Here is a 25,183-nt window from a genome sequence, read left to right as displayed (position 1 = left end):
AATAGTTATTGAGGTTACTGCTGTCCTTTGTGATATTAAAATATTAAATACACATATTCTGTTTTTATTCTTTCGTTACCCATTAAGCTATAGAACTGCAAAATGCTTACTGCTTCATTTGCAGCAAGATATTTTTAATCATGTTTATTAAATCATAAATATTTTACATGCTTATATAACCAATTTGGCCCTCACGGTTGGTTAAATCTTGTGGAAATAGATTGGATTCTTTATTCAAGAAGACAGTTTCTGACTAACATGCTTTTCTGCTCAGAAAATGATTCTTTGATCATGTCATTGTTAGGTGCCATATTTATTAACTTAGTGATTCCCAAATCAAAATATGCTCCATTTAAAGTGTTTTTCCCTCTCTCTCTACCCACCCAACCTGCCTGAACAGCACACTGTAATTGTTTCTCTTGGCAGCGGACCTCTTCAGTTATCTATGGCCTTTATCACCTACAAACTGGATTAGTGAAATACGTGCTACAGGGGGCTACAGGTTTATAGTCTATAGCTGTGTTCCTCCCCAAGAGATGTTATCATGCAAACTGTTCAAATTAACAGGGCAAAGATATAGGGTATGTCTAGACTACAGGCTTTTGTCGACAGAAGTTTTGTCGACAGATACTGTCGACAAAACTTCTGTCGACAGAGCGTCTACACTACATTCAGTTCTGTCGACAAAGCAAGCTGCTTCGTCGACATGGTAGTGTAGACGCAAAGGACAGTTTACATGCAATAACACCTTCTGTCGACAAACTCTGTCGACAGAAGGCGTTATGCCTCGTAAAATGAGGTTTACCAGCGTCGACAAAACTGCTGAGTTCTGTCAACGTTATGTTGACAGAACTCAGCGGTAGTGTAGACGCAGGTATAGTTTTGTCGACAAAACCCTGTAGTCTAGACACACCCATAGACAGGTGGAATCCAGAGGAAGATTTTGATGAAGTACCCTGAACTATGGAACTTACTCTTCTCAATTCTTCAGCAGAGCTTGAGCTTTTGAGTATGCTGGAAGGCCTATCTGTTTACTCAGGGTTTTGCCTTTAATATTAGAGAGAACTGAGGGGTTATTATTGCTTACTAGCCCTTTTTGGGGTGGAGTTTCTACTCAGCAATTATGTTGCACCTTTCATTAGGTAATGTAATAAGAATGTTATTATTTAATCTGTTCGATGTATTTCATAAACATAGATCATTGATTGATCACAAGATTGACTGACTTTTTTAGATCAATTTTACATAGTAAATTAGGGCCCCGTTCTGTACTAAAGTTGCATGCAGAGCTCACTTGGAGAGCCTCTGATGGTAAAGGTGGGGGCACTTACTTTGAAGTCTGTCAGTATCACTCCTTGTGCTGAGACTTTGGCCAGAGATGTCACCAGAGATAGTTTTAAATATCTTTTTGGCAACACAAGCAGCATTGATCTTGGCTGTATTGAAGAGGAAGCAAAAATGAGTTCAAAAGAAAGTGGTGTCTTTTTTCATCCTCTTTATTTTCAGAGCCAAGAAGTTAGATACAGATTGAGCCAAAATGCCCAAAGTCAGTACTTGAGTACCCTGAATGGTGAAAACAGCCCCTATAGCCTCAGATGCCAAAAGACGACAAAACTCTTTTTTTCCCTGTAGTTTTATGAAGAGTCAGGGTCACCCTCTAAACACAAATGGTAAGCCAACATATTTTAGACAAAGCAATTGTGAAAGTGTACCATCAGCATCTTCCTGGTTTGGATCCTGGTTTAAAATTGGCAATTCTAGTGTGCATGCAACACACATATACAAAAAGCAAAATGAGGGATCCTTTATATCTTCACTGCCAATAAGCAAAAAAACAACCAATGAAATGTCCACCCCAATTAACTTTTACATGGATTACTTACTTTAAAAAAAAATATATGAATATACCTGAACAAGGAAATCTCTAATGTTCCCAAAACACATATTCATATCTGATACACTGGATGAAATTGAAGAGATCTGGTGAGCACATGATCTCTGCTGCCACTGATCTATTGTGAACTTTAGAATTTTAATTTAAAAAATACTGAATATTAGCTGCTAGAGACACATAGCCTGACACTTGCAACCAAGACAGAATAATTATGTAGCATAGCTAAAAAGAGCAAAAATGTATGTAGTCAGTCAATCCCCAGGTTTTAGTAAAGAACAAAAGCACACATGTAGGAGTTTCACCCTAATTTTACTATGTACATTTCAAATGCAGACAACTTTTAATCTTATTTAAAGGTAAGATATTTGCTGTATGCAATAGTAACTTCTCAGCTATGCACTTGATCGCATTTTTAAGTCAACCTGGATCTTTTTTAAATGTGTCTTAAATATACATGTTTTGCTGGAACATTGCTTTATGTCTGAATGGCACTGACAGAATGCCAAAAGTATTCTAAGCTCAAAAGAAAAATTGAATAGTTCCACTGTTACTAGTTTTAATTCACAGAAAGTATTTCTATACATGCCAAAGGGATTAAACTGGTTTTTTACAGACTTATAAAGAAACTATATTGAAATTCCAAAGTACCATATGCAGTGAAAACAATTGTATCTGACAGAAAAATCTACCATACATTTTTTTAAGCATTCTGGCATAATGTGAATGCTGATCATTCATTTAAGTCATATCACATGGTTTTAGAGTTGGATTAAAAATGCCAGGAGTTAATTATGTAATAATTTATGTAAAAGAGCTTAAATTTTATAATATATTATGTATATTTATTTTGTATAAAAAGCTAAATTATTCCTATGATTTCATTGTGGTTAAAATGAGTGAACATAATCTAACAAATTTCTAGTCAGTTGCAGTACATGTAAATTTCTAGTATATGAAAATTCAGAGAGCGGTAATATTCTGGAGCAAATTTTTAGCATGCTCTGAAATTTTAATTGCGCTAACAAGATTTCAGGGTTCTTTTGCAGGAATCTTTTAAAATTAGTTCATTCACAAAGTTCGGGGAGGCACCAAAATTCTGGTCCTCTCTACTTTGGGTGAGGCTCAGTGAAAAGGAGAGTATACATTTTAGTTCAGAAACATAATTTGTAACTACTCTCTAGCTACAACAGGAACCACTGTTGTGCTACGATTAACCAGTCAGCAACTGCCACATCTTACCACAGGCACATCTTATTTTTCGCATAGGAAAATAACCGCGGAGAGACTAAGCATGAAAAGTGCCGTATAAGTATAAAGTGTTAGTTTCAGCTCCAATACGACTGAAAGGCAATTGCTGGCAAGTACTGCTTTTTTTAAAATGACCAAAAATGATGAAAAAAATTGAAATACCGTTTACAAATATTTCCCCAAATTAATCAGATCTTGCAGCAATACAATTTTATTACTCTCTTTATAATGTTACTTTAAACTGTTTTGATTTTCCACTGTCTGGCTCAAGATGGCCAAAAGACAAGTAGGAGAATACCCTACGACAAGCTCATCTGCACTGCTATGAGGATACACCTGAGATGTCAACCACAATAGATTTATTTTTTTCTGCTAGGTGACATCTACACTGCACAGTTATTTTGGAATAAGATATTCCAGAATAATTATTCCAAAATAGTTCATTTCGAAATAGCACATCTACACTGCAGGGAAGCCTCAAAATTAGTCTGAGGCAGGCTTCCCTAATGTAGATTTAGAGCCCCAGGAGGAATAACTTAGAAAGGCCCTGGAGAGGGGCTATTTTGAAATAGCAGAAGTGGAGCGTCTACACACACCTTATTTCAAAATATAGCTATTTCAGAACAGGCGATATTCTTCACAGAATGAGGTTTATGGAAGTTGGAATAAGCCGTCTGTTATTTCAAAATTATTTAAAAATAATGGAATTGTTGTGTAGATGCTCACATAGTTATTTTGGAATAATGGCCATTACTCCAAAATAACTTTGCTATGTAGACACACCCCTATTGTTCACTCCTGAGCAGAGAGCAAACTCTAACTGCATCTAGCTATGCAATGGTCTTATATAATGGGCATATAGGTACCATGGAAGAATGAGGACAAGGTAGATATTTTGCAGATTTTAGAACTGAAATATTAGATCTCTCTGTCCGTAACAGCAGGATGGTTTTAGTGAAGTACATGATTGAACAAAATAAGTTACTAAGACATGTAGTTGTCTGAATGTATCACATCCCACACTCTTAGACAGGCATCAGATATCATGGGCCCAGAACACAATTACAGATGAAATAGATGCAAATGCTATGATGCATGCATGTATATCAGGGAGGTAAAAGGTGTTTATAAATGGTGATAATGCATACTCCAACCCCACATGTTGTGTGTGGTGGATAAAGCACTTAGAAGATTGGTTTACTATTTTGCAATTCCAAAGCCAAATCACCTCTTGGTACAAAACAAAACAAACAGGCTGGTCTGGCCCTTTCAACTGAACAATAAGCAGCTGATGCCAAAGTGATGCTTTTTTAGCTCCAGAACATTCATAAACCAGAAAAATTCTTAGAGGTTTCCACAACAGAAACATCCAATAAACCATCGGGACTTGAAGGGGAGAATGCTGCATATGGATATAAGGGTGTGACTTGCACAACTTCGATAGCAAGGTTCACTACAGCCGAGATTGAAATATGTTCTTCTGTCCTCACCCTGGTACTACCACTTCTTGTGAGGGAATCATTTCAAAGGGAAAGGTGAAAGTGGAGCCACTGTGGTGGAGTGGCTGGGTAGATCAGCGAACTAAGTTTTCAAAGGCACATGCCATCAGAAATGCAACCACTCACAGACTCTGCAATGACCCAACAACAGTAAAGTATAATAGTTCTGAACTGGCTTTTTGTGAAGAATTTACTTCTATGGATCATACCACCACATCCCATGATTCACATGGGGTCATTTTTCTAGACATGTTTTAATCATTACATCCCCCTCTGCCTAGTCATGCACATCTATCCCTCCGATCTGACCAGGTCAAAGTAAGGCAATCAGGAATCCTAGGCATACTACAACTTTGACCCTCCCTCTTCCCCGTGATTAAATTTCCCATTTGGAATGACAGTGGCAGAGGATTCCTCTTCTCCCCTATTACTGGCACTTGTGGTCCCTCTAGCCTCAGGAGGAGCAAGGATTGCATTAACCCCTGTATCCAGCCAGACACGACCCATCCCCATTGGAGTCTTACTGGCTGGGCACACTCCCTTGTTTTCCTCTTTTCTTTGAACATGGCTCTCTCAGCTACAATTTATGTTAAATGTCAAGCAACATGATTTATGTTAAGCTTGTTGTTAAGTTTTCTTGTTGTGTTAACCCATACCATGTTAGGATTTTTGCTACGTCAAGGCCATAAGGCTGGACTTTGCCTAGAAACTACATTGCTTAATGTATGCTTATGAATATGTATGTAACCCATGGAATGAGTGAAGTGGGACAGAATGGTTACTTACCTTATAACTGTTGTTCTTTGAGATGTGTTACTCATGTCTGTTACATGTAGGTGCGTGCGTGCAGCATGCACTCATCATCAGAAATGTTTCCCTTAGCAGTACCTGTTGGGCCAGCAGGGGAAGCCCTCTGGAGTAGCACCAATATATCAGCCAATATATACCCCTGCTGGTCCTCCACCCCCTTGGTTCCTTCTTACGGGAGTACTCCGAAGGAGGAAAGGTGGATGGGATTTGGAATGGACATGACCAACACATCTCAAAGAACAATAGTTACGAAGTAAGTAACCATTCTTTCTCCTTCGAGTGCTTGCTCATGTCCATCCCATGTAGGTAACTCCAAAGCAGAAACCCCAGGAGGCAGGATTGGAGTTCTAACCTTCCACTGAGTTGAGGACAGCCCAACCCAGGGCAGCATCTTCCCTTGCCTGATGTGTCAGTGCATAATGGTTAGCGAAGGTGTGGACAGAGGACCACGTGGCGGCCCTGCAGATATCCAGGATTGGGACCTAAGCCACAAAAACCGCTGAGGAAGCCTGTGCTCTCGTAGAGTGGCCGTGAGGGGAGGAGCCGGGATCCCTGTTAGGCTGTAGAATTCCTTAATACATGCCGTGATCCCAGAGGAGATCCTTTGCGCAGACACTGGCTGATCCTTCAGCTGCTCCGCAATGGCAACAAAGAGCTCAGGTGACTTGCAGAAGGGCTTTGTTTTCTCTTAATAAAAGGCTAAAGCCCTCCTAACATGTAAAGCATGAAACACCTGCTCTTTACCCAATGCATGGGGCTTGGGGTAAAACACTGGCAGGGAAATGTCCCGAGACACATGGAAGTTCCACACGACCTTAGGCAGGAAGGCAGGGTTCAGGCGTAACCTGACTTTGTCCTTAAAGAAAATTGTATAAGGGGGATCCGAAGTGAGAGCTCTCAGCTCGGACATGTGCCTGGCTGATGTGATGGCCATCAGCAGGGATACCTTATAAGACAGGTGTAGCAACGAACATGTCGCCAGGGGCTCATATGGAGGTCCCATGAGTTTGGACAAGTTAAAATGCCACTGGAGAACGGGCTGCCGAACATGTGGATCAAGCCTGTCCAGGCCCTTCAAAAACCTGTTTACCATCGGATCTGCAAAAAGGGTCTTATATCTGGGACCTGGGTGAAAAGCAGAGATGGCAACTAGGTGAATCTTAATCGAGGAAGAGGAGAACCCCTGAAGCCTAAGATCCAGAAAGTAGTCCAGGACCAGGGGGACTGGCGCATCCATAGGGGACACTGCCCTTTGGGTAGACCAGATATAAAACCACTTCCACTTAGCCAGATAAGTGGAAGATTTCCTGATCCCCAGTAATACCTCCTGTATACGGGCCGAACACTGACGCTCCACCACGGTCAACCACGGAGCTTCCATGCCATCAGGTGCAGGGTCCGCAGGTCCAGGCGGCGAAGTCTGCTAAAGTCCTGCGTGATCAGGCCAGGAATTAGTGGAAGCGTGACTGGCCTTTTGCACATCAGGCTCAGGAGGATGGAAAACCATGCAGGCGCAATGAGGATCAGGGATGCCCTGGATTCCTGCACCCACAGAAGCACCCAGTGGATCAGCAGGAATGGTGGGAATAACAGACCACCGGGCCAGGGAATTAATAATGCATCTCCCAGAAAGCCCCTTCCCAGGCCCATGAGGGAAAAGAACCCCAAGCACTTCCTGTTCTGATGCATGATGAACAGGTCCAGACGGAGAAACCCCCACCTGCGGAAGATGTCCAGGGCTACATCCCCCTGAGGGTCCACTCGTGGCCGAAAAGAACCTGCTCAGCCAGTCTGCCAGAGTATTCTGGGAGCCTGGGAGATAGGAGGCAATTGGGTGGATACCCGCCTCGATGCAGAGATCTCACAGTGAAGGGCCTGCCGACACAGATAAGGAGAGTGGGCCCCTCCCTATCTGTTGATGTACGAGACTGCCGATGTGTTGTCGGACAGGATGAGGACCGACTTGCCCCTGAGCTGGTGGAAGAAGGCCACACAGGCGAGGTGGACCACTCGCACCTCCTTGACATTGATGATCAAGAAGAGATTGTCCCTTGACCACATACCTCATGTCCATATGTCTCCGAGATGGGCCCCCCAACCAGTATATTACGCATCCGTCACAAGCAGAGGGTCGGTAGCAGCCTAGAGAACGGGACTCTGGCACAGACCTCCTCCTCCCGGGTCCACCAGTCCAGGAAGGGAAGGACGTCGGGGGAGGGAGGAGGAAAACTGTCACCACTCTGTCCCATGCATGAGAGAATGGGTTGTGAGTCCACGCCAACCACATCTGCAGTGGGTGCATGAGGAGCCTGGTGTGCTGTATAATATAGATGCACGTGGCCATTAGGCCCAAAAGACGCATGCAGGCTCTGAGTGTGGTTATCAGGAACGCCTGCATGTCCCAGACAACCGACCTGATTACCAGGAAGTGGGATATGGGGGGGGAGGCCTTAGCTGTTGTCAAGTCTAGATTGGCACCCACCAACTCTATCACTGGGGTAGGCACCAGAGTCGATTTGGGCACATTCAGAAGCAGACCCAGCTCCCGAAAGAGTTCTTGAATGAGGGTGATGTGGGCCTGTACCTGGTTAGCAGAGCGCCCCCATAGGAGCCAGTCATCCAGGCATGGGAACACCTGGATGTCTTGTTTTTGGAGAGCAGCAGCAATGATGGTCATGAAATTTGTGAAGACCTGGGGGGAGGAAAAGGGGCATGGACAGCCCAAAGGAGAGGGCCGTAAACTGATAATGGTCCTTGCCCACCATAAAACAAAGGAACCAATGGTGGTGAGGCACAATAGAAATATGAAAAAACATGTCCTTTAGATTAAGGGCAATGTACCAGTCTCCGGGGGCTAGGGAAGGAATAATGGAAGCCAAAGTCACTATCTTGAATTTCGTCTTGACAATGAAGGAGTTGAGATCTTGGAGGTCCAGGATGGGAGAAAACCCACCCTTGGCTTTGGGGACCAGGAAATACCAGGAATAGAAGCCCCCGTCCAACACCTCCGGGGGAACTGCCTCTGCAGCTCCCAGGGTGAGGAGCTGAAACACCTCCACCTGCAGGAGATGCTCATGAGAGGGGTCCCTGAAAAGGGACGGAGCAGGGGAATGGGAGGAAGGAGGAAAACGGAAGGGGATGACGTACCCCCTTCCCACCATTTCTAGGACCCAACGGTCCACCCAGGCCTGGTGGAAAGGGAATAGATGGTCCCAGAAAGGGTTGTGGGGAGGTTTGGCCTGGGGGAAGTAACTGCCCTGACGTAGGCAACCGGGTCAGTGGAGTCGCTGAAGGGGGTGCCTTGGACCCAGAGAGAACCGACTTCAGTCTGGAGAAGCCCATGCCTTGGCTCTGGTGGTAGGCCCATCAGGTCCAGAACAGCCACTGAGACAGTCCTGGAGCCTGTGGGGGCCAGGACTGTAGCATCACCAGTACCAGGATTGGCTGCGCCTATTGATGCTGCTGATGATGAGTGGAGGCACTCTGGTGTCATGATCGGTGCCAGGATCTGGATCCCCTGAACGACCACATGGACTCCACCTCTGAGTCAGCTGAATACTCTGATGCCGAACATGGCAGGGTGGACGCAGACGTAGTTGGTGATCTGGCTGACGCGGCGTGCCGAGCCATCGACTCCGGCTTACCCCAGTGCACACGGGGAGAATGAGGAGGTATGGCCAGGCTAGGCCTGGGAAGCACTGAATGGGTCGCGGTGGCCAGTGCTGCATTCGGTGCCGGTCGAGACCCTCAGCCTGGTGCTGGGTCCAGGCAGCACTTGGGGCTGGAGCAGCATGGGAGGTGACCACAACAGAGCGGTGCTTCTTATGATCCAATGCTGGGCCTCCCAGCGCCCTAGGCTCTAATTGGTGCCACCTGGGGTCCCAATCCTTTCCTGAGGTCGGTGCTGGTGTAGGAGAGTAGGACAGTTCAATCAGATTCCTGGCACCTCGAAAGCCTCCGGAGTACAGAGCTCTGGGAAGTCCCCCATCAGGTTGGCATCCTGGTGCGAACTTGGTTGCTTGCCCAACCGAGACGTTCCGAGCTCAGTGCCTGATGGTGCCGCACGCCCCACGTAAGGGCGCATGGAGGGCATGCACCGTGGGGTTGACCTACACCTGCTAAACCTCCTCTTCTTCGGAGACACCGGGGACTGGAACAGTGCCAAGGTTTGCGTGATGCTGGGGAGGCACAAGAGTGGCCTGACGCCTCCCACACCGAGGCTAGAGCACTCTGCGTTGCCGGTGCCGGGTCCGACGCCGGTGCTGGACATAAAGACGCCTCCATTAGAATGATTTTCAGGCGCGACTCTCTCCTGCTTCGTTCGCAGTTTAAATGCCTTAGCAATTTTACAGGCCTCGGACAAGTGAGCTTCTCCCAAGTACTTAAGGCAAGCAGAGTTTGGGTCACCACAGGGCATAGGCCTCTGGCACTTTTCACAGGGTTTGAAGCCCTGAGAGCAGGTCATGCCCGGCCGCAGGCGCTGAGCATAAGGAGCAAGGACTGTGGTAGGTCTTTAGCACTAGAAGAGAACACTTAACAACTACTTAGAGAACTGATAAGAACCATAACTGCTGAAACTAGAACAAAGGGCTTTAGAAAGGAGTGACTGCTGAAGGGCGCTTGCTAGACAAGAGCAAGAGCATGTTCCAACCACGGTCAGGGGCAGTAAGAAGGAACTGAGGGAATGGAGGGCCAGCAGGGGTATACATTGGCCGGTATACTGAGGCCACTCCAATGGACTCCCCTGCTGGCCCAACAGGTACAGCTAAGAGAAAATGTTCCATCGACGCATGTACACTGTGTGCACAGACCTACATGAAATGGACATGAGCAAGCACTTGAAGAGGAATGAGAAACACCAACTCAAAAGGCAGTTGAACATCTGTATCTTTTTAAGGCAAGAAAGGACCCTGCAAAGTATATAAATTAATTGCTGAGCAGCCAGGAAAAAAAATCTCCTCTCGGAAGGCATGTAACAGTTTGTGAAACCTGGGACTGAACAAGAAGCATCCTCCCATGGATCCGAAGGGACATCAGGGACTGTCATGGCCTCACGGTCAGTCTCCGAGAAGCTGATGCCTGGTCAGCTCCAGCCGCCTGTGAAATCAGAAATAATCTATGCCACACCTGTAGCCTGCCTCTAAACTGTGTGCATGAATGTGATGTGTGTGTGGGTATTGCTATACCTTTAAGAATCCATACTAATAAAGATTCAGTGCTGCTTAAGTTTGTCCTTTGTTTGGTTATTCCTGAGCTAAGTCCAAGGACAGGTAAACAACCTCTATACACACTATCAAATATTTACCACAGCAGCAGAGGGACTTCTGCCTCTCCCTGACCCTTCCAGTCTGCTCTCAGAGAACGCTCCTTTATGTGGTTCAGGTACTTTCTGTAAAGCTCAGTTGCGAGTCAGCTGACGAGTCACAGGTGCACAGAATCTGCCTCTCCCTTAAAGGGACCAGTCACCTTGTGACAACGACATTTTTTTCATTCTTCAGGTTGCTACCAGAAACACTCAAACTCTCATGTTCCAAAGGAGGCAAATCTCTATTCCACGTCTCACCACCACTTAGATGCAGGAATCAGAACTCAGCTGATAATTGTGCCATTGATGTAGGAAGCAGAAGATACTTTTGTGTTTTTCTTGTGCTGCTGTTTTATTGGTCCTGTGCCAGGAGTTCTAGGCATGTGGTGGATTGTAAAAAGCTCTTTACTTGGAACAGTATGTATCTCCTGGTGCACCAGCACAGATATTCTGTCTAGCACACTGCAACGGGGAGAGGCTTCCCTCTCCTTTCCTCCTTGTGGGGGGTACAGAATCCTTGGAGAAGCTGCTCCCCGTGCTCTGGATGCCCCTTGGTCCCCTGTGAAAGTGTGAAGAATGCACCACAATCTACCCATAAGATTGTAAACTCTAAGTTTGTTTGTATAGCACCTAGTACAAGGGGACCAATCCAATTGGTTTTCTGGATACTACTGCAATAAAAACAAAATACAGATAAAAACAATCAATAGTGTACAGATATGTTTTGCAAGACACACACTGCAAGCGACATAGTAATAAGACACTACTGCGACATAATTGCTTTTGTGACCAGACCGAGGTACAGTTTAAAATCACAGAAACATGAGACAGAATGATACATTAGGTCTTCTAACCCATTCATCTGCCAGTGCAGATGACTGGATGGAGGTACCTGCTCCTCTCTATCAGATAAAAGATCTACTGCTCCCAGTTGTATGTGGCATCTGGCTTCTATCCAACATCACAATTTAAACAAAAATATTGTTCAAGACTCATACCGGTGAAACCCCCACAAGTCTTATGACAGACACAACCTTAAGTGCGCTCTCTCTCTCTCTCTCTCTCTCTCTCTCTCTCTCTCACACACACACACAGCAAGAGAGAGAGAGCAAAGACTCAGGATTAAAGACAAAGCTGTGGCTAAGAGCACTGTCCTATAGTATAGTACCACTAAAAACATGCTACTGACACTTTCCAAACTGAAAGGAGTGAAAAAATAAAAAAACTTTCCATCACAGAAACACAAAATAAAGCCAAAGGAGATGAGTTGCTATCCCAAATATACTGCACAAAGACAAAATGGACATGATTTGCCTTAAGAAACTGATTCCACATTGCCTTATGCTTTTAAATGCTGATTTTAAGTCCTCCAGGAAAACTTGATTTGAGCATGCTTCTCATTTCTGGTTAAAGATATATGTAAACTTAATGGTTCAGACTGGGTGGCAATGGAATTGCAGGATTCAAATCGAATTAAGACTTGCATAGGAAAAAAAGTTACGATCCTTCATTGAACTTCTATAATTCTTTCTTTTGCAAAGCATATAACATGCTAAAAACCCAGAAACAGTAAAATCAGAATGCTTATCAGTATGAAAATGGGTTGGTATTAAAATATGGCCATGTTTCCACCATTTGTCATTATGTTTTACACACAAGAAAGTTTTAGTGTAGGAAGATGTGATATGATAAGCATAGTTACACAGGATTTTTGGCAATAAAGTAACTGCTATTGAAATTCAGTTTTGACAGTTCTCTGAATCTGAAAGACCTGTAAGTACTCAAATGTCATCTGTATATCCATGTGAGATTTAGCTTTGGCAATATCTCAAAAGCAAAATAAAACCATTCTTTCTACACTATATTTTTGCCACTACGCTATTTTCCCCTAAAGCTGTCTAAAAGTGTATGCTCTCTTGAGAAGTAAAGCAGGTTTATGTTACAGAAATATTTACAAGGGGGAAATCACTACTAGTTAAAACAGTCATAACAATCAGAGTGGGCCAAAATGTGGGTTAAAGCACAATAGATGGAATTTATCCTCAACAGCTGGTATTTAATTATTCTAAAACACTCAAATTTTGTGATTAATTGATCTGATCAATCTAAATCAAACCATCTGGAATCTTGCCTGATTACTTCAATCTCTGTTTTGTAAGTGAACTTGTCATCTTGCTTAATTTCAATTTTTAATTCCAATTCGTTCAGGGATAGGTCTGGAAAATAAAGCCTTAAGGTCTGTAGGACTATTTTTTAAACATTAAAAAAAGAAGAAGAAGAAGAAGAAGAAGAAGAAAGAGAGCTGAGTGAGTGCTCATCCCTGACCTCAGGCTGTCTTCCAAACTACTAGAAACATGACAAAATATATCCAAAGCAGCGTAGGCAACTTTTAACTTTGGCCTTATTCAACCATCACAAAGGTATCAATGCCCCATTAATGTTAGAATTAGACACAGAATTGTCAGAGATCTGTAATTAATTTTCTGCTAGTGCAAAAATAAATACTCTTTAACTGATGTAAAAACAGGCAGACTGGAAAAAGATTATTCAGTTCCTGTGAAAAAAAGCTGAATTCACCTATTGTCGTTTCTAAGTCAATCCAACTGTGAGGAATTCTACCTATTGTGCTCAGCTGATAAAGACATTAAAATAACAAGAAGTTATGATATATAATCCTCTTGCTGACTACTTACACATTCTTGGATTTGAATGCTTCAGCAAAGTGCTGCACACTGTGAAGAGAAGCAAGGTCTAAGGTCATTGCTTCTACCTTGGCTTTGTGCTGCAATGAGAGAAAATTAAAAAATAAATGAAAAAAAAGATAAATAACAGCAAGTTTAGTTCACAGTATCACGTTTTAGTAAATGTGTTACAGAACATGTCTGAATTCCCTTATTTAACATTAGAAGCCCATCGTGAATATAGATCATGAAAATGAATGGATGCGTGTAGTATTCAATGCCAAATGCAGCATTCTAAGTTTGTGGTTCTGCTAAACATATATACTGTGTGGCATACATCTTTATATAACCCAATTAACTGACAGCAGAGACTTTAAGGTTAACATACTCTCTCCTTTGTCCCTTATAGCTAGTGAAATTTGATGGTATGCAAATTGTGAAATAAAAATAAAAAATAAATTATGTTTTTAAAAGATGCTCATGGTAATATACCATAATAGGAAAAAATTGTTACATAACATGCTCAATACTTCAAAATATTCATTCGAATGGTTCTCAATAGGAATTTCAATACCATGGTCAATTTAAAGGCATTCGTCCACATTCCATTGAACTATTTTGATTCCAAACATCAGAGGAATTGAGCCTAAACAGTTACCATTGACTTAGAGTCCTTGCAGTCTAATTTCACTGTAAACCTGGAAGGCTTCTGAGCACCCCATTGTCCTAGCTTCTCTCCTATGAAAAGAGCCATATTTATCATGCTAGGGTACACTGAACCTGCAAAATTCAGCAAAGTTCCATCCCTGGGGAACAAATTGATGTGTCTTTAATCTCACCTTCCAACCCCACTCCCCAGCCATCCCTATCTTCAGAGTCTGTGATAACTGGCGAGGACATCCATGAACCTTTTGCAAGTACTCACACCCAAGTACATCCGTTGACACAAACAAGTTACACAGATTGTCACTGAGGGCATTACGTCCAGCCACATCTGTGCCCTTCTCACTTCTAACTGATCACAGCTCCCTCCCACAACTCCTGAGCCCATCCTCCAAATGGTTACCTGAGTATATCTGAAAAGAACTGAGACACTTTCCCATGTCGTCTCCCCCTCCCCCACCCCTACTAAGGATGTTAAGTAACGGTTATTTTACTAGTTGAGTAGTCGATGGAATTTCCATTGACTACTCGACTAGTGAATAGGCACTTCTGTATCCCTCCTTTAAAATGTGCAAGAGCCCCCATTGGGGCTCTTATACATTTCAAAGGAGGAATGTGCAACTCCACATACAATCTGGGGCCAGCGGGAAGTCCTGCGGACTCTGGGCTCCATGCAGGTGCTTCTGCTTTGGAATGTACAAGAGTCCCCAGAGGAGACGCCCCTTAAGAGTCCCCTGCTGACCCCAGGCTCCATGCTGCACTGCTGCTTTGAAACGCCACGCAGAGCTGGAGTCAGCTGCCGCTTTGAAGTTCCCCCTCCCCCTCCTTTGCTGCCTCTATCTGATAGAGGCAGCAAGGAGGGGGATCGACTAGTCGACTGACTATCTGATAAGTCGGATAGTCGACTAGTCCTTAACATCCTAACCCGTACCCTCATTTATTTGTTTGCCTGGATCAATAAGAAAAAGTTTTGTGTGTCATTCCATTTAATCTCCAACCTTCATTTAAGCTCCAACCTCTTAAAAATCAGTGTAATTGTAATGTGCAGGATGGAGCACGAGTAGAAGAAAAGAGGGTGGCGTGGCAGAAGAAGCCTCAAACATGGCAATACAGTGCAGTAAATGCAAGTATTTTAGGTTGGATTTTAAAGTGGTGTAAACTCTAGATCTGTCCCTGCTGAATGATGGGCTTTACAGCAGTCAGGAAATAATAAGGTGAACACATTTGGAAAAACAAAGCACAGTTGGCAGTGTTCAGTACAGAGAGAAACAGATTTGGCTGCTTTCAAATGCCTTCATAATCCCACCTCAATTGTGCTTCTCACTTTTACTCTTTTTTCTATTTTGTCAATATCCAAACTGCCCATTGCAATTATATTGCAAGTGGGGACTAACTGAAATGTCACTCATACTCCTTTCTTTTTACTCCAGCCCATCTTAAATTGATAGCAAAATAAATACAACTACCATTTCAGCAGATTCAGTTCCCGTCAGAAAACATGAAGTCATTGTGCTTGAAAGGGATAAAAACAACTCTCTTCAAAATACAGTCTTGCCACCCCTCATAAGATGCAGATCACTAAAGCTGGAATTCATTTTGCCCCACAGGAAAATACTTTCTTGTGTTCAAAGCTCTGACAGGCCAGCAAGACAATCCTGGTTTGCCTGATGCCATATTCCTTGGCAGTGGCTCCTCTTCAGCTTTGCAGTTTTAAGCTGTTTACTTAGTAGAATTTATTTTAATTTGTTATTATATAGCTAAAACATTCCATAGTCTTTTCCAAGGGGAAAAGAACAAGAATGCTACAAATACAAGGACAATAAGGGTCAAAAACATCAAGTAGTTCAACAGACTAAACCACAAGCTGTTAGTTACTATGCTCTTGGGGACAGTGATTCACGTCCACACACTATTACTAAGGTAATGCTTTAGCTCTTTGTGTCAAATTTCTGCCATTGACTCTGAGAACAAAGAGGAAGTGCCTGCAATATTGCAAGTCCAAAGAAAAAACATGTGATACCTCAAATCTACTTTCACAAACAGACTAATTAGACTGGATTTGTGCATAGATTTACTGTATATGTAAAATGGGAAGGTTAAAAAGCATGAATAAAATATTAAATTTGATAAATGGCTAAGTGTTATACTTCGATAGCAAATGCAAGCTACAAGTATGGATTTCTTGAACTCTGTCAGTTCAACCAATGTACTGAGACCACCCTGTATAATCAACAGCCCTGTATTTCAAAAAGTTAAACTTATCCCTTCTTTTGCTGCATTTTTAGGTTTGTCAGACACAAAGTTAGAAGAAAAATCAGTGAAAACATTCTTGAAAAATTCAAGGAGAGAGGCCCCAAATGTCCTCTGTTGAAAAAAATATGTTCAAATGCACCTGAAGAGTGAAAATTACACTAAACAAAGAAATTCACTTACATTTCTCAAAGATGCCTACAGTGATTCCTGCAGTATTTCTGCTGTTGGCACAGAGGATCATAAGACCCTGGGCATCAAATTAAATATACCTCTGGAGAAGGTAAATTGCAGCAGCACCCCATTTAGGATAAGTGAGGCATTTTTAAAAGAGCACAAAAGACCTTTTATTGTCTGGAGATTTTAGTTTAATGGGAAAATACTTGTTCCTGGATTACCAAAGGGCCCAATAATGGAATAAACTCCAGCAATTTAGTATCACATCCCCATGAGTCACTTACTCAGTAGTGCTCACATTAAAATCTCAGCTCTCATCAAGATACTGTATAATAAAAACAAACTATGAGCAGAATAATGTTCCTCTGACAATCTCCTTTTCCTTTGCCAATTTATTCTGGCTTCTCCCACCACTGCTGCCCTATGAAATAGGTTATTTGGTGTGACTGAGACAGTAGAGGTCAGCCTTCTTTCAACACCTTCCTTTCAGTTTTATCATTTTGTTTACTCAAACAAATTCACTTTATGTAGGATAGTTATATTTACAAAAACATTGGGTTTTTTTTAATCTCAAAATATTTCCAATATTAGGCACCATCTACAGGAGAAATGGAAACAAACAACAGCCAGTGCACCCACACAAGACCAGAAATGCAGTTGTTTGCTCCACTTGTATATAAACAAGCAGGAAAACAACTGATTATCACATGACTTGAAAATGTGTGGGCTTTCTTCAAGCCATGACTGATAAAAAGATGAATCTTGTACTATAACTGTGGCCTTAGGCAAACTACTTCACTTTTCTACCTTAGCTCAATAGATACTCAGCTTCTCCCCTGTAAAATTTAGATACCGACACTCCCAGAGGTATTGTGAACATTGCTTACAGTTTGTATAGTACCTTCCAGGTGTGAAGCACTAAGCAAGTGCTAAGTATTGAAAGTCTTAAACTATCTTTTTCTGAATCATATAAAATATAACATTGGAAAAACTCTAAATAAGGTCCTAATAATGTAATAATATCAGCCAGGTCCTAATAATGTAATAATATCAGCCACAACCATTTGTGTGTGTAGCCTCCTTATACAGTAGCTCAGCATTACCTGTGCCATCATCTTTTTCCTACTGTCTCTATATGTGCACACGAATCCTGTATGTGTCATGGTATTTATATACTTACTAAAAGAAAACATCTGTGCGAGAAGGTATTACTATAAATGTAACCTACAGTCAGAACTGATTGTTAATGTCATTGTGCAAATTCTTACCATTCCACTATACATATTTTTAGTAGTGAATTATGCCTCATTTTATGTTGTAAAATCTTAAATGGGAATTGTCACTTTCAGAATTGCAAGAGACACTGGAGCTTAATGCTGACATCATAACATTAATACATTAAAGCAGAGAGGAAAGCTACAGAAAACATTTTTATTTAATCTGTCAATAAAAAGATGACATTAATGTTCTCTCCACTACTTAATTTTAAATTAAATTATATTAAAGAGGAACTGCATAGCAGATTGGATTTGGAATAGTTTATAGAGCTTTTCACCTTTAAATCACAAGTTCATTACTCTCTGGTAGCTGTTCGATGGACTGTACCAAATGAGCTGATGCCCTAAATACAGTTTCCAGTGAATAGATGTCCACTGATCTCTCTCTCTCTCTCTCTCTCTCTCTCACACACACACACACACATACCTTTCAGAATTCAGACCTTCTGCCTCCCTCTCAGTAAACAGATCAAAGACTAAAGACTAAATGGGAATGATGACTGGCAACACATTCACCATAAAAACGCAGTGATGATGCTTCTACTGTATCATTGCCAACTCTGATTAAAAGGATATGAATTAGTGTCAACTGTGATGGTGATGTGGAGGTGAGGACTTTTGACTATTAAGCAGTGCACTGAGACAACTAACTGGTCTTTCAGTTAGGCCACCAACAGCAACTTTTTGCCAGTAATATCTTGGACTACGTTTAACTTAACAGCCAAGAGAAGTAAGGCTCAATGGACCATTAAAATGCTCTTAGTTGAATTGTATCTCTAAAATACACAATGCAAAAACATTTTGAAAATGTGCATAGAAATTATTTCCCTTCTTATATCCCTATGGTAGAAGAATGATGCTCACCATATGCTAGATGGTTTTATGCATAGATTTTTAAATATTTTTAAATAATTCTTTAGCTGATTTGATGAGAAATGGGATTGGAAAACAGTTTATTCAGTTTTGTATGCAAGCTACTTGCCATGAAGAGCAAAACTAATAAAATGCTTAGAATATAATTGGAAATATTTTGAATTGAAGACAAAAAATGCTTATCAGGCCAGAAACTAAAGAAAGAAAACACTCAGAAAGCTAACAGTTTCACTATATGCAATCTATTTGGGTTATAGCTTAAAAACTGTTTAAAAATGAACACTATCTGGTACAGTAGTTTGGCAGTAAACATGATTGTGCATTTACGTCTCTGTATTGAAGGAGTCTTTTTTCATAGTGATTTTTTCATTTTAATGTAAGTGATGATTTATGTTAAATATAGGTAAAGCATGCTTACATTTTCCTGAAGGATTGCAAGGAAGTGAAGAGCAATACAATAAGTTGAAGCATAAAAGCTTTCTCTGTCATAATATTTATTATAATGGCATATCAAATAGCTGAAATAAATAATGGATGACTAAAGGTAAATTCATATGATAAAGAATCCTTCAGCAGACACCATTACTTCTGACTGCTCTAGTTTTATACACAGTTGAAGCCTCTTAATAAACATGTTGTAGCCCCTATATCTCATGTAAGTACTGGAAAAGATTGAAGATATACTTAAAAGGCCACACAGTGGACATCAGCTAATTTACTATATTATTATAGTCTCAAGGGGGCACTGCCTATATACTTTGTACATTTAAAAGCCACATTCTCAAGGAAACTTAGCAAGCAGTGTATCAGTAAAAATATCAGACTTTTTGAGGAGATGACAAAAGAAAAACAGATTGAGAAAGGAAAATCCAGATGGCAACCCTTGTCCCCTCAGGGTATGGGTAGTTCGGAGGGGCCAACATATACATCTGTGTGAAGAAACAAAAACCCATCATATATTGTACTGGTGCACTGAGAAATAGACTATGTTTAAGAATAAAAGACTTGTAAGAGAAAACTGAAAAAAGGTCTGTGAAATTATCCTCAAGTAGTTAAAGTATCTAAATCCATAAGGCCCTAAATATAACTCCTATTTGTGACCAAAAAAAAAAAAAAAGGCTAAATACATTCAAATTTCCATCTTGACAAGGCAGGCAAAGCTATAATCATATCTGAGACTGTGACATGAGCTGTGGCAGCCAAAAGTGTCCAACAATAGATACTACTGATGGAAAAATAAAACAAAGAGGCCTTCTCTCTGTTTTAAGACTAGAAATATTGTTGTCTCTAATGTACACTGTATACAGCACTTGGCGCAAAAGTATATTTATGTAATGCTACCTTTATATTATCATGAATGTACTTTGAGTGCTATGAAGTTACCCCTCATGCAGCTGAATGCGACACTTGAATTACACCACCATAAGCATAACTTAAGAAATATACCGGATGTTTAAAGAGTATATCCATGCACTACCTTTGAGATAACATATTGATGTTTATTAGAGGCCACTGTGAATAGAAAAATTTTATGGTAACTTTTCCTTTCTGCCTCAGCAATTTCTATAAAATATATTTGCTATTTGCACTCTACCATTGTGCATGACAAATAATTCATGTTATGTAAAATAATGTCATAAACATTTGGATTAATTATTTTAACTCCTTAATGGTGACCTGCAAGACAACATTAATTACATTTACTAGTTTGTTTTCTTTTGGGATTATTTATGATCTATGAAGGCCTTGACAGGTATTTTTTTTTTTTGTCTCATTTAAAGGTCCTCCTTTCCTTCCATTTTATCATTAACGTTAGAGATTCTAGTATTCTCTGTTTTTTCCTAGAAGAGTGTATCAACAAATGGAGAACCATTAGGATTATGACATCAGATATGCCATGCAAGATCAACCTGATTAACTAAGAGTGGCAGTGATTTCAGTTCCGACTGTTAAATACATTTTAACAAAAAGAGGACAAATTAATGCCAAATTCACAATTAAATAGATACACACAAAACATTTTTTTGTTAAAGACTCAGTATTATTACCCCCTTCAACACTGAAGTCTTAGAAAGCTTGTAATCCAGATCTAAGACCTCCAACAATGTTTCCAGGAAAATAATGCAAAACGAGGCTTGGCAATCTGATTTTCCAAACAACAAACAAAGACATTTTTGGTTTAAAATATATAAAGATTTAAAGCTTCTTAAAGCTTCTTTATAGCTCATAAGAACAGCACCCATCTCCATATCCCCCTTCCCTCCCTTTGCAGGTCACTTTTAAGAGCCATATTATAATGTCATAATGATTTTTATATCAAAATGCATAAGACACTCTCTTTCCAATGTTGCATCCCAAAACTCAAGAGATTCACAATACAGGAAAATCCTATTCGTCCAGGCTTAAAATATTGGGAAACCTTAATGATGGTATTTTATTGTTACTTTATGTATTTATTTTGGGAAGTAGAGTCAGCACTTCCTGCATTCATTTTCCCTGGTCCTGTCAAATGTGATTTCATGCTTGGAGAGCTTTCCTGAAACCTGATATTGGTGCAAACATACACACTTGTACGCACAGCTGGGGACCTTTCTGTTTGAGGTGATTAAATCCTAATTTTCCTCCCAAAGGGAGAGCCTCTGAAATGGAAACTGATTGCCAGGTTATCCACTCTTCAGACAGCTAAGGTTTGTGCTGAACGGGGCACATAAAAGTGAGGGCTATGGTTAGCATAGCATTCTCTTAGGACTACTGATCATCTTTGACTTGCTACCTTCTCATGCTCTCTGGATTTTTTAGCTGAAACCTTTCCCCTCTCCCTTCTCAGGGGTACAATGAAGGTATGAGAAGACTGACAGAACCCACAGAACAAAGGACACCCTTTCGTCTCAGCAGTACCAGGCTTACAATGGCACCAGGCTCAAACAGGAAAGGGGCCCATTACAGTTAGTGCAGGACCGTGGGGGTCAGTTTGCTGCAGCCAGTTTGTAAATAGCACCCTCATGCTGAGAAGAGGATTTACCCCACCCAGTCTTGAGTGTCATGACCAACTGTCTCCATGGAGGCCCAGTAATATTTTTGACACCAGGCCCTCAAAAGGTTAATCCAGCCCTGGTTCTAAGTCTTTTTAACTTAGCCTATTCCTTATAAAACAACAGGCCAACTCCACAAAACTGAAGTCCCTCAAACTGTGCTTCTGCTTTTCCCCCCCTAGGACTGTGCTGGAGTTGATATCTGAAAAGGACGGTCTCACTTTGCTATGTTAATTTCCCATATGAGGGAAAGGAAATACCTGAAATAGGTGACTCGTGACAGGTTAATCTATCAGAAGCTAATCAGAGTCTGAATGAAGACAAGGAAAACTGGGTTCTGCCTTTGATTTTAAAGTAAACAATAAAGAAGGCAACTGGTGAATTGCGTGTGTTCTACATAGCCTATGTTGGTACCTGAAAGAATGTGACAATGTGTCTGATATGAAGAATTTAATTCCTGTCATTGGACTGTTAAAAGCACTGAGGCAGTCTAGTCTGTCTGTCTACAGTAAATGTTGATTTTTATTCTACAAGTCTTTTGTTTTTCTCTTCTGACTTATTTACCTTTATCAGCAATTAAAATCTATCCCTGATCACTTTAGCCCTCCCCCTTTGCTCAGATGACGACCACAACCTATATGCACTTTTGTGCTACAGCTGGCCCCCAAGTAGTCCAGATTACTATTGCAAATCATCTGCTGGTATTTCAAACTTTATTATGTAACTATGGGCATATTTTCCATGTATGTACAATGCAATAATTAACATCCCTTTGGTCACTTCATTTTTGGATTCTGAAGCAACCATTTCTCTAAATCACCATTTCTCCACCGCTGCCATGAACAATGTATTTTCATTACACAGCACTTAAAGCAATATGATTTTATATCTTGTCAAGTTTTCTAAAAATCATGCCATACTGTATGTAAAATTTTTAAAAGCTGCTGGAGGAAGAAAGTGAATATTTCCCACCATGACCAGGGAAATCGTGGTCTATCTATGTTTGTTTGTATTAAATCTAACCTTCTGCACAACTGATAACTCCAGCACAGCTAGCCTAAAACTATGTTCAAAGAAAAGGCACTACTGTTTGTTTGTTTTTTAATTCCTCAACCATTACCAAGGAAATAAACCACCCACTAAACAATAATTTCAGAGGACTGCAATTTGCAGGCTCCTAGGATTTGACTTGCGCTGTATGAATGTGATTGTGTTGCCTGCAGCACACATCCTTTTTATTTCTTGGTATTAAAATAGATATTATAAAGTGGATATTATACACAGATTTCAAAGCAGAAGGGACTATTGTGATCATCTAACCTGATCTCCTTCTATAACACAAGCCATACAATGTCCCCAAAATAATTCTAAGGGAATATCTTTTAGCAAAACATCCAATCTTGGTTTAAAAATTGTCAGTGATGGAGAACACATCATTGCCCTTGGTAAACTGTTCCAATGGTTAATTACTCTCACTGTTAAAAAATGTACACACAGAAGCAAGAACCAATCTCTGCTGGATCCCACTAAAAATACACCCATTTGATGATGATTCCCCATTTTGAGACATTGAAGTGATACAATTTATTTCAATACTATAACAGATTTGCAGCAGCATTTGCAATTTGGTCAAATCTGAATTCACTAGAACTACTGGCAGTTATTTGATATTCCACTGTTTTCGGTTCTTGTTTTTTTTCCCTCATGTCACCATTCCCCAGATCTAGATAATATTTTCGAAGGTCTTCTGAGATTCTCTTAAGGAATCTAAAAGAATCTTGGCAATGTGTTATGTAGGTGGCTTACTTTTCTAATAAACATATCTGTTTTGTTTAGAGAACAGTAAATCCTGTCTTAGAATCTGTAAGAGAACTGTTAGTGTCCCGTTCAACTGTACTTCAATTTCTTCCATTCTAAAAGACTAAGTTGATAGCATGAATATTTTTAAAAAACAACAGCTCTGATATCAGATGACCTAGAAAATACAGGCCATTTTGGTTTACTTTTGAAAATGTGATCACATCCAAACTGAGGTCCTAAGATTAAATTCGACACTCACCTAAAACCTTTGTAGATGTAAGACAAGCTTCATTTATACAAGCATGGAAGTTGCTTACAACTGACTTAAATGTACAGACTTCACGATTATAGAAATGGTGAAAATCACGTGTACAGATGACAAGTAAAGACAAGAAAACCAAAATGGCCAAAAAGACAATAAATGGTTAAGTACATACAAAAAAAGACACCCCTTTTCCCCTTCCTCTCAGCATACATAATCATAAGCTATGCTGTGGCCTGAAAGTGCAGAGATGCACTGTGCAGGGCATTAATCCTTCAAACACTAACAGAGGCTGGCAGGGATTTAGGCTGGAATGTATTTACAAAGTGACAAATTATGTTCTGTATTATACAGAGAGAGAAAGGGCACCCACAAATAGGCTGACAAATGTCAGCTGCACTCACAACCAATGGTTTATTTTTATTATACTGAAACCACACACAAAAATTTTGCAGGGAGGCCCAAAGATTTATTTACTGCAGGAAAAAAACCCAAGATTATATATAACAAAGTAATAAGTAATAAGAAAGATCACTGTTCTGGGCAGTCTGCCCTTCTGGAATCAATGTGCAGACTAAGGACTTGTCTACACTTGAAACACACCAGCAGCACAGCTGCTGCCGCTTCCGTGTAGCACTTCAGTGTAGACACTACCTATGCCGGCGGGAAGAGTTCTCCCACTGGGATAGGTAATCCATCTCACAGAGAGGCACTGATGTTCAGGGACGTAGATTTTTCACACCCTTGAGCAGCAAAGCTGGGTTCATCAAGATTTTTTTTGTATAGACTGGTCTGAGCTACAGCACTATCCAGTAGTTAAAGACAGTTGTCGTTCCTGGACTGCACAAGTAACAAATAAAACACTATGTTTCTGTAATGGAAAGCATGAAGCTAAAATCACAACAATACTTAAAATTTTCTCTCCACTCTGCTCATCTGAGGAAGTGGTTTTTTGCCTGCAAAAGCTCGTGATACTATATAAATATTTGTTAGTCTCTAACGTGCTACAGGACCACCCGTTTTTAAAGTTATAGACTAACATAGCTACCCCTCTGAGACTATTTAAAATGGGGTTATTGTACTGTAAGAATATCTACGGTCAGAATCAATTGGCAGATCAGTGACACCCCCAGGTACAAAAATTCACTGCAGCTTCTAAATAGTACATTAAGGCTCACCAGTAGATTTAAAATATAATACTTTAACTTTCTTTTATTACCATAAATATACTTCATTTCTCAGGAAAATCAATATAGATATGGATATTTTAAAAACGTGTTGCTTCCTTAAATATGAATAATTTTAGAAGTTCTCCAAGCGAACAGGGATAATTACATGAGATAAATTGCCAGCCACAAAGGAAGAAACATAGTGTAGGCATATTTTGGAAAACTTAATAACTTGTTTATGAC

The 25,183-nt window shown here is 40.7% G+C and overlaps 1 protein-coding gene across 2 annotated transcripts in view; it reads right to left on the bottom strand.

Moving 5' to 3' along the window:
- Positions 1–25,183, bottom strand: part of WWOX (WW domain containing oxidoreductase) — a 793,519-nt gene that overhangs the window by 579,722 nt on the left and 188,614 nt on the right. For both annotated transcript variants that reach the window (XM_089781511.1, XM_075940019.2), the window contains exon 6: positions 13,450–13,538. In XM_089781511.1, the coding sequence (XP_089637637.1) occupies positions 13,450–13,538 (89 nt within the window). The remainder of the gene's footprint in view (positions 1–13,449; positions 13,539–25,183) is intronic.

This window comes from Pelodiscus sinensis, chromosome 12 (genome assembly GCF_052426305.1).
Source record: "Pelodiscus sinensis isolate ZL-2025 chromosome 12, ASM5242630v1, whole genome shotgun sequence".
Taxonomy (NCBI): domain Eukaryota; kingdom Metazoa; phylum Chordata; order Testudines; family Trionychidae; genus Pelodiscus; species Pelodiscus sinensis.
This window is presented reverse-complemented; position numbering and strand designations above follow the sequence as displayed.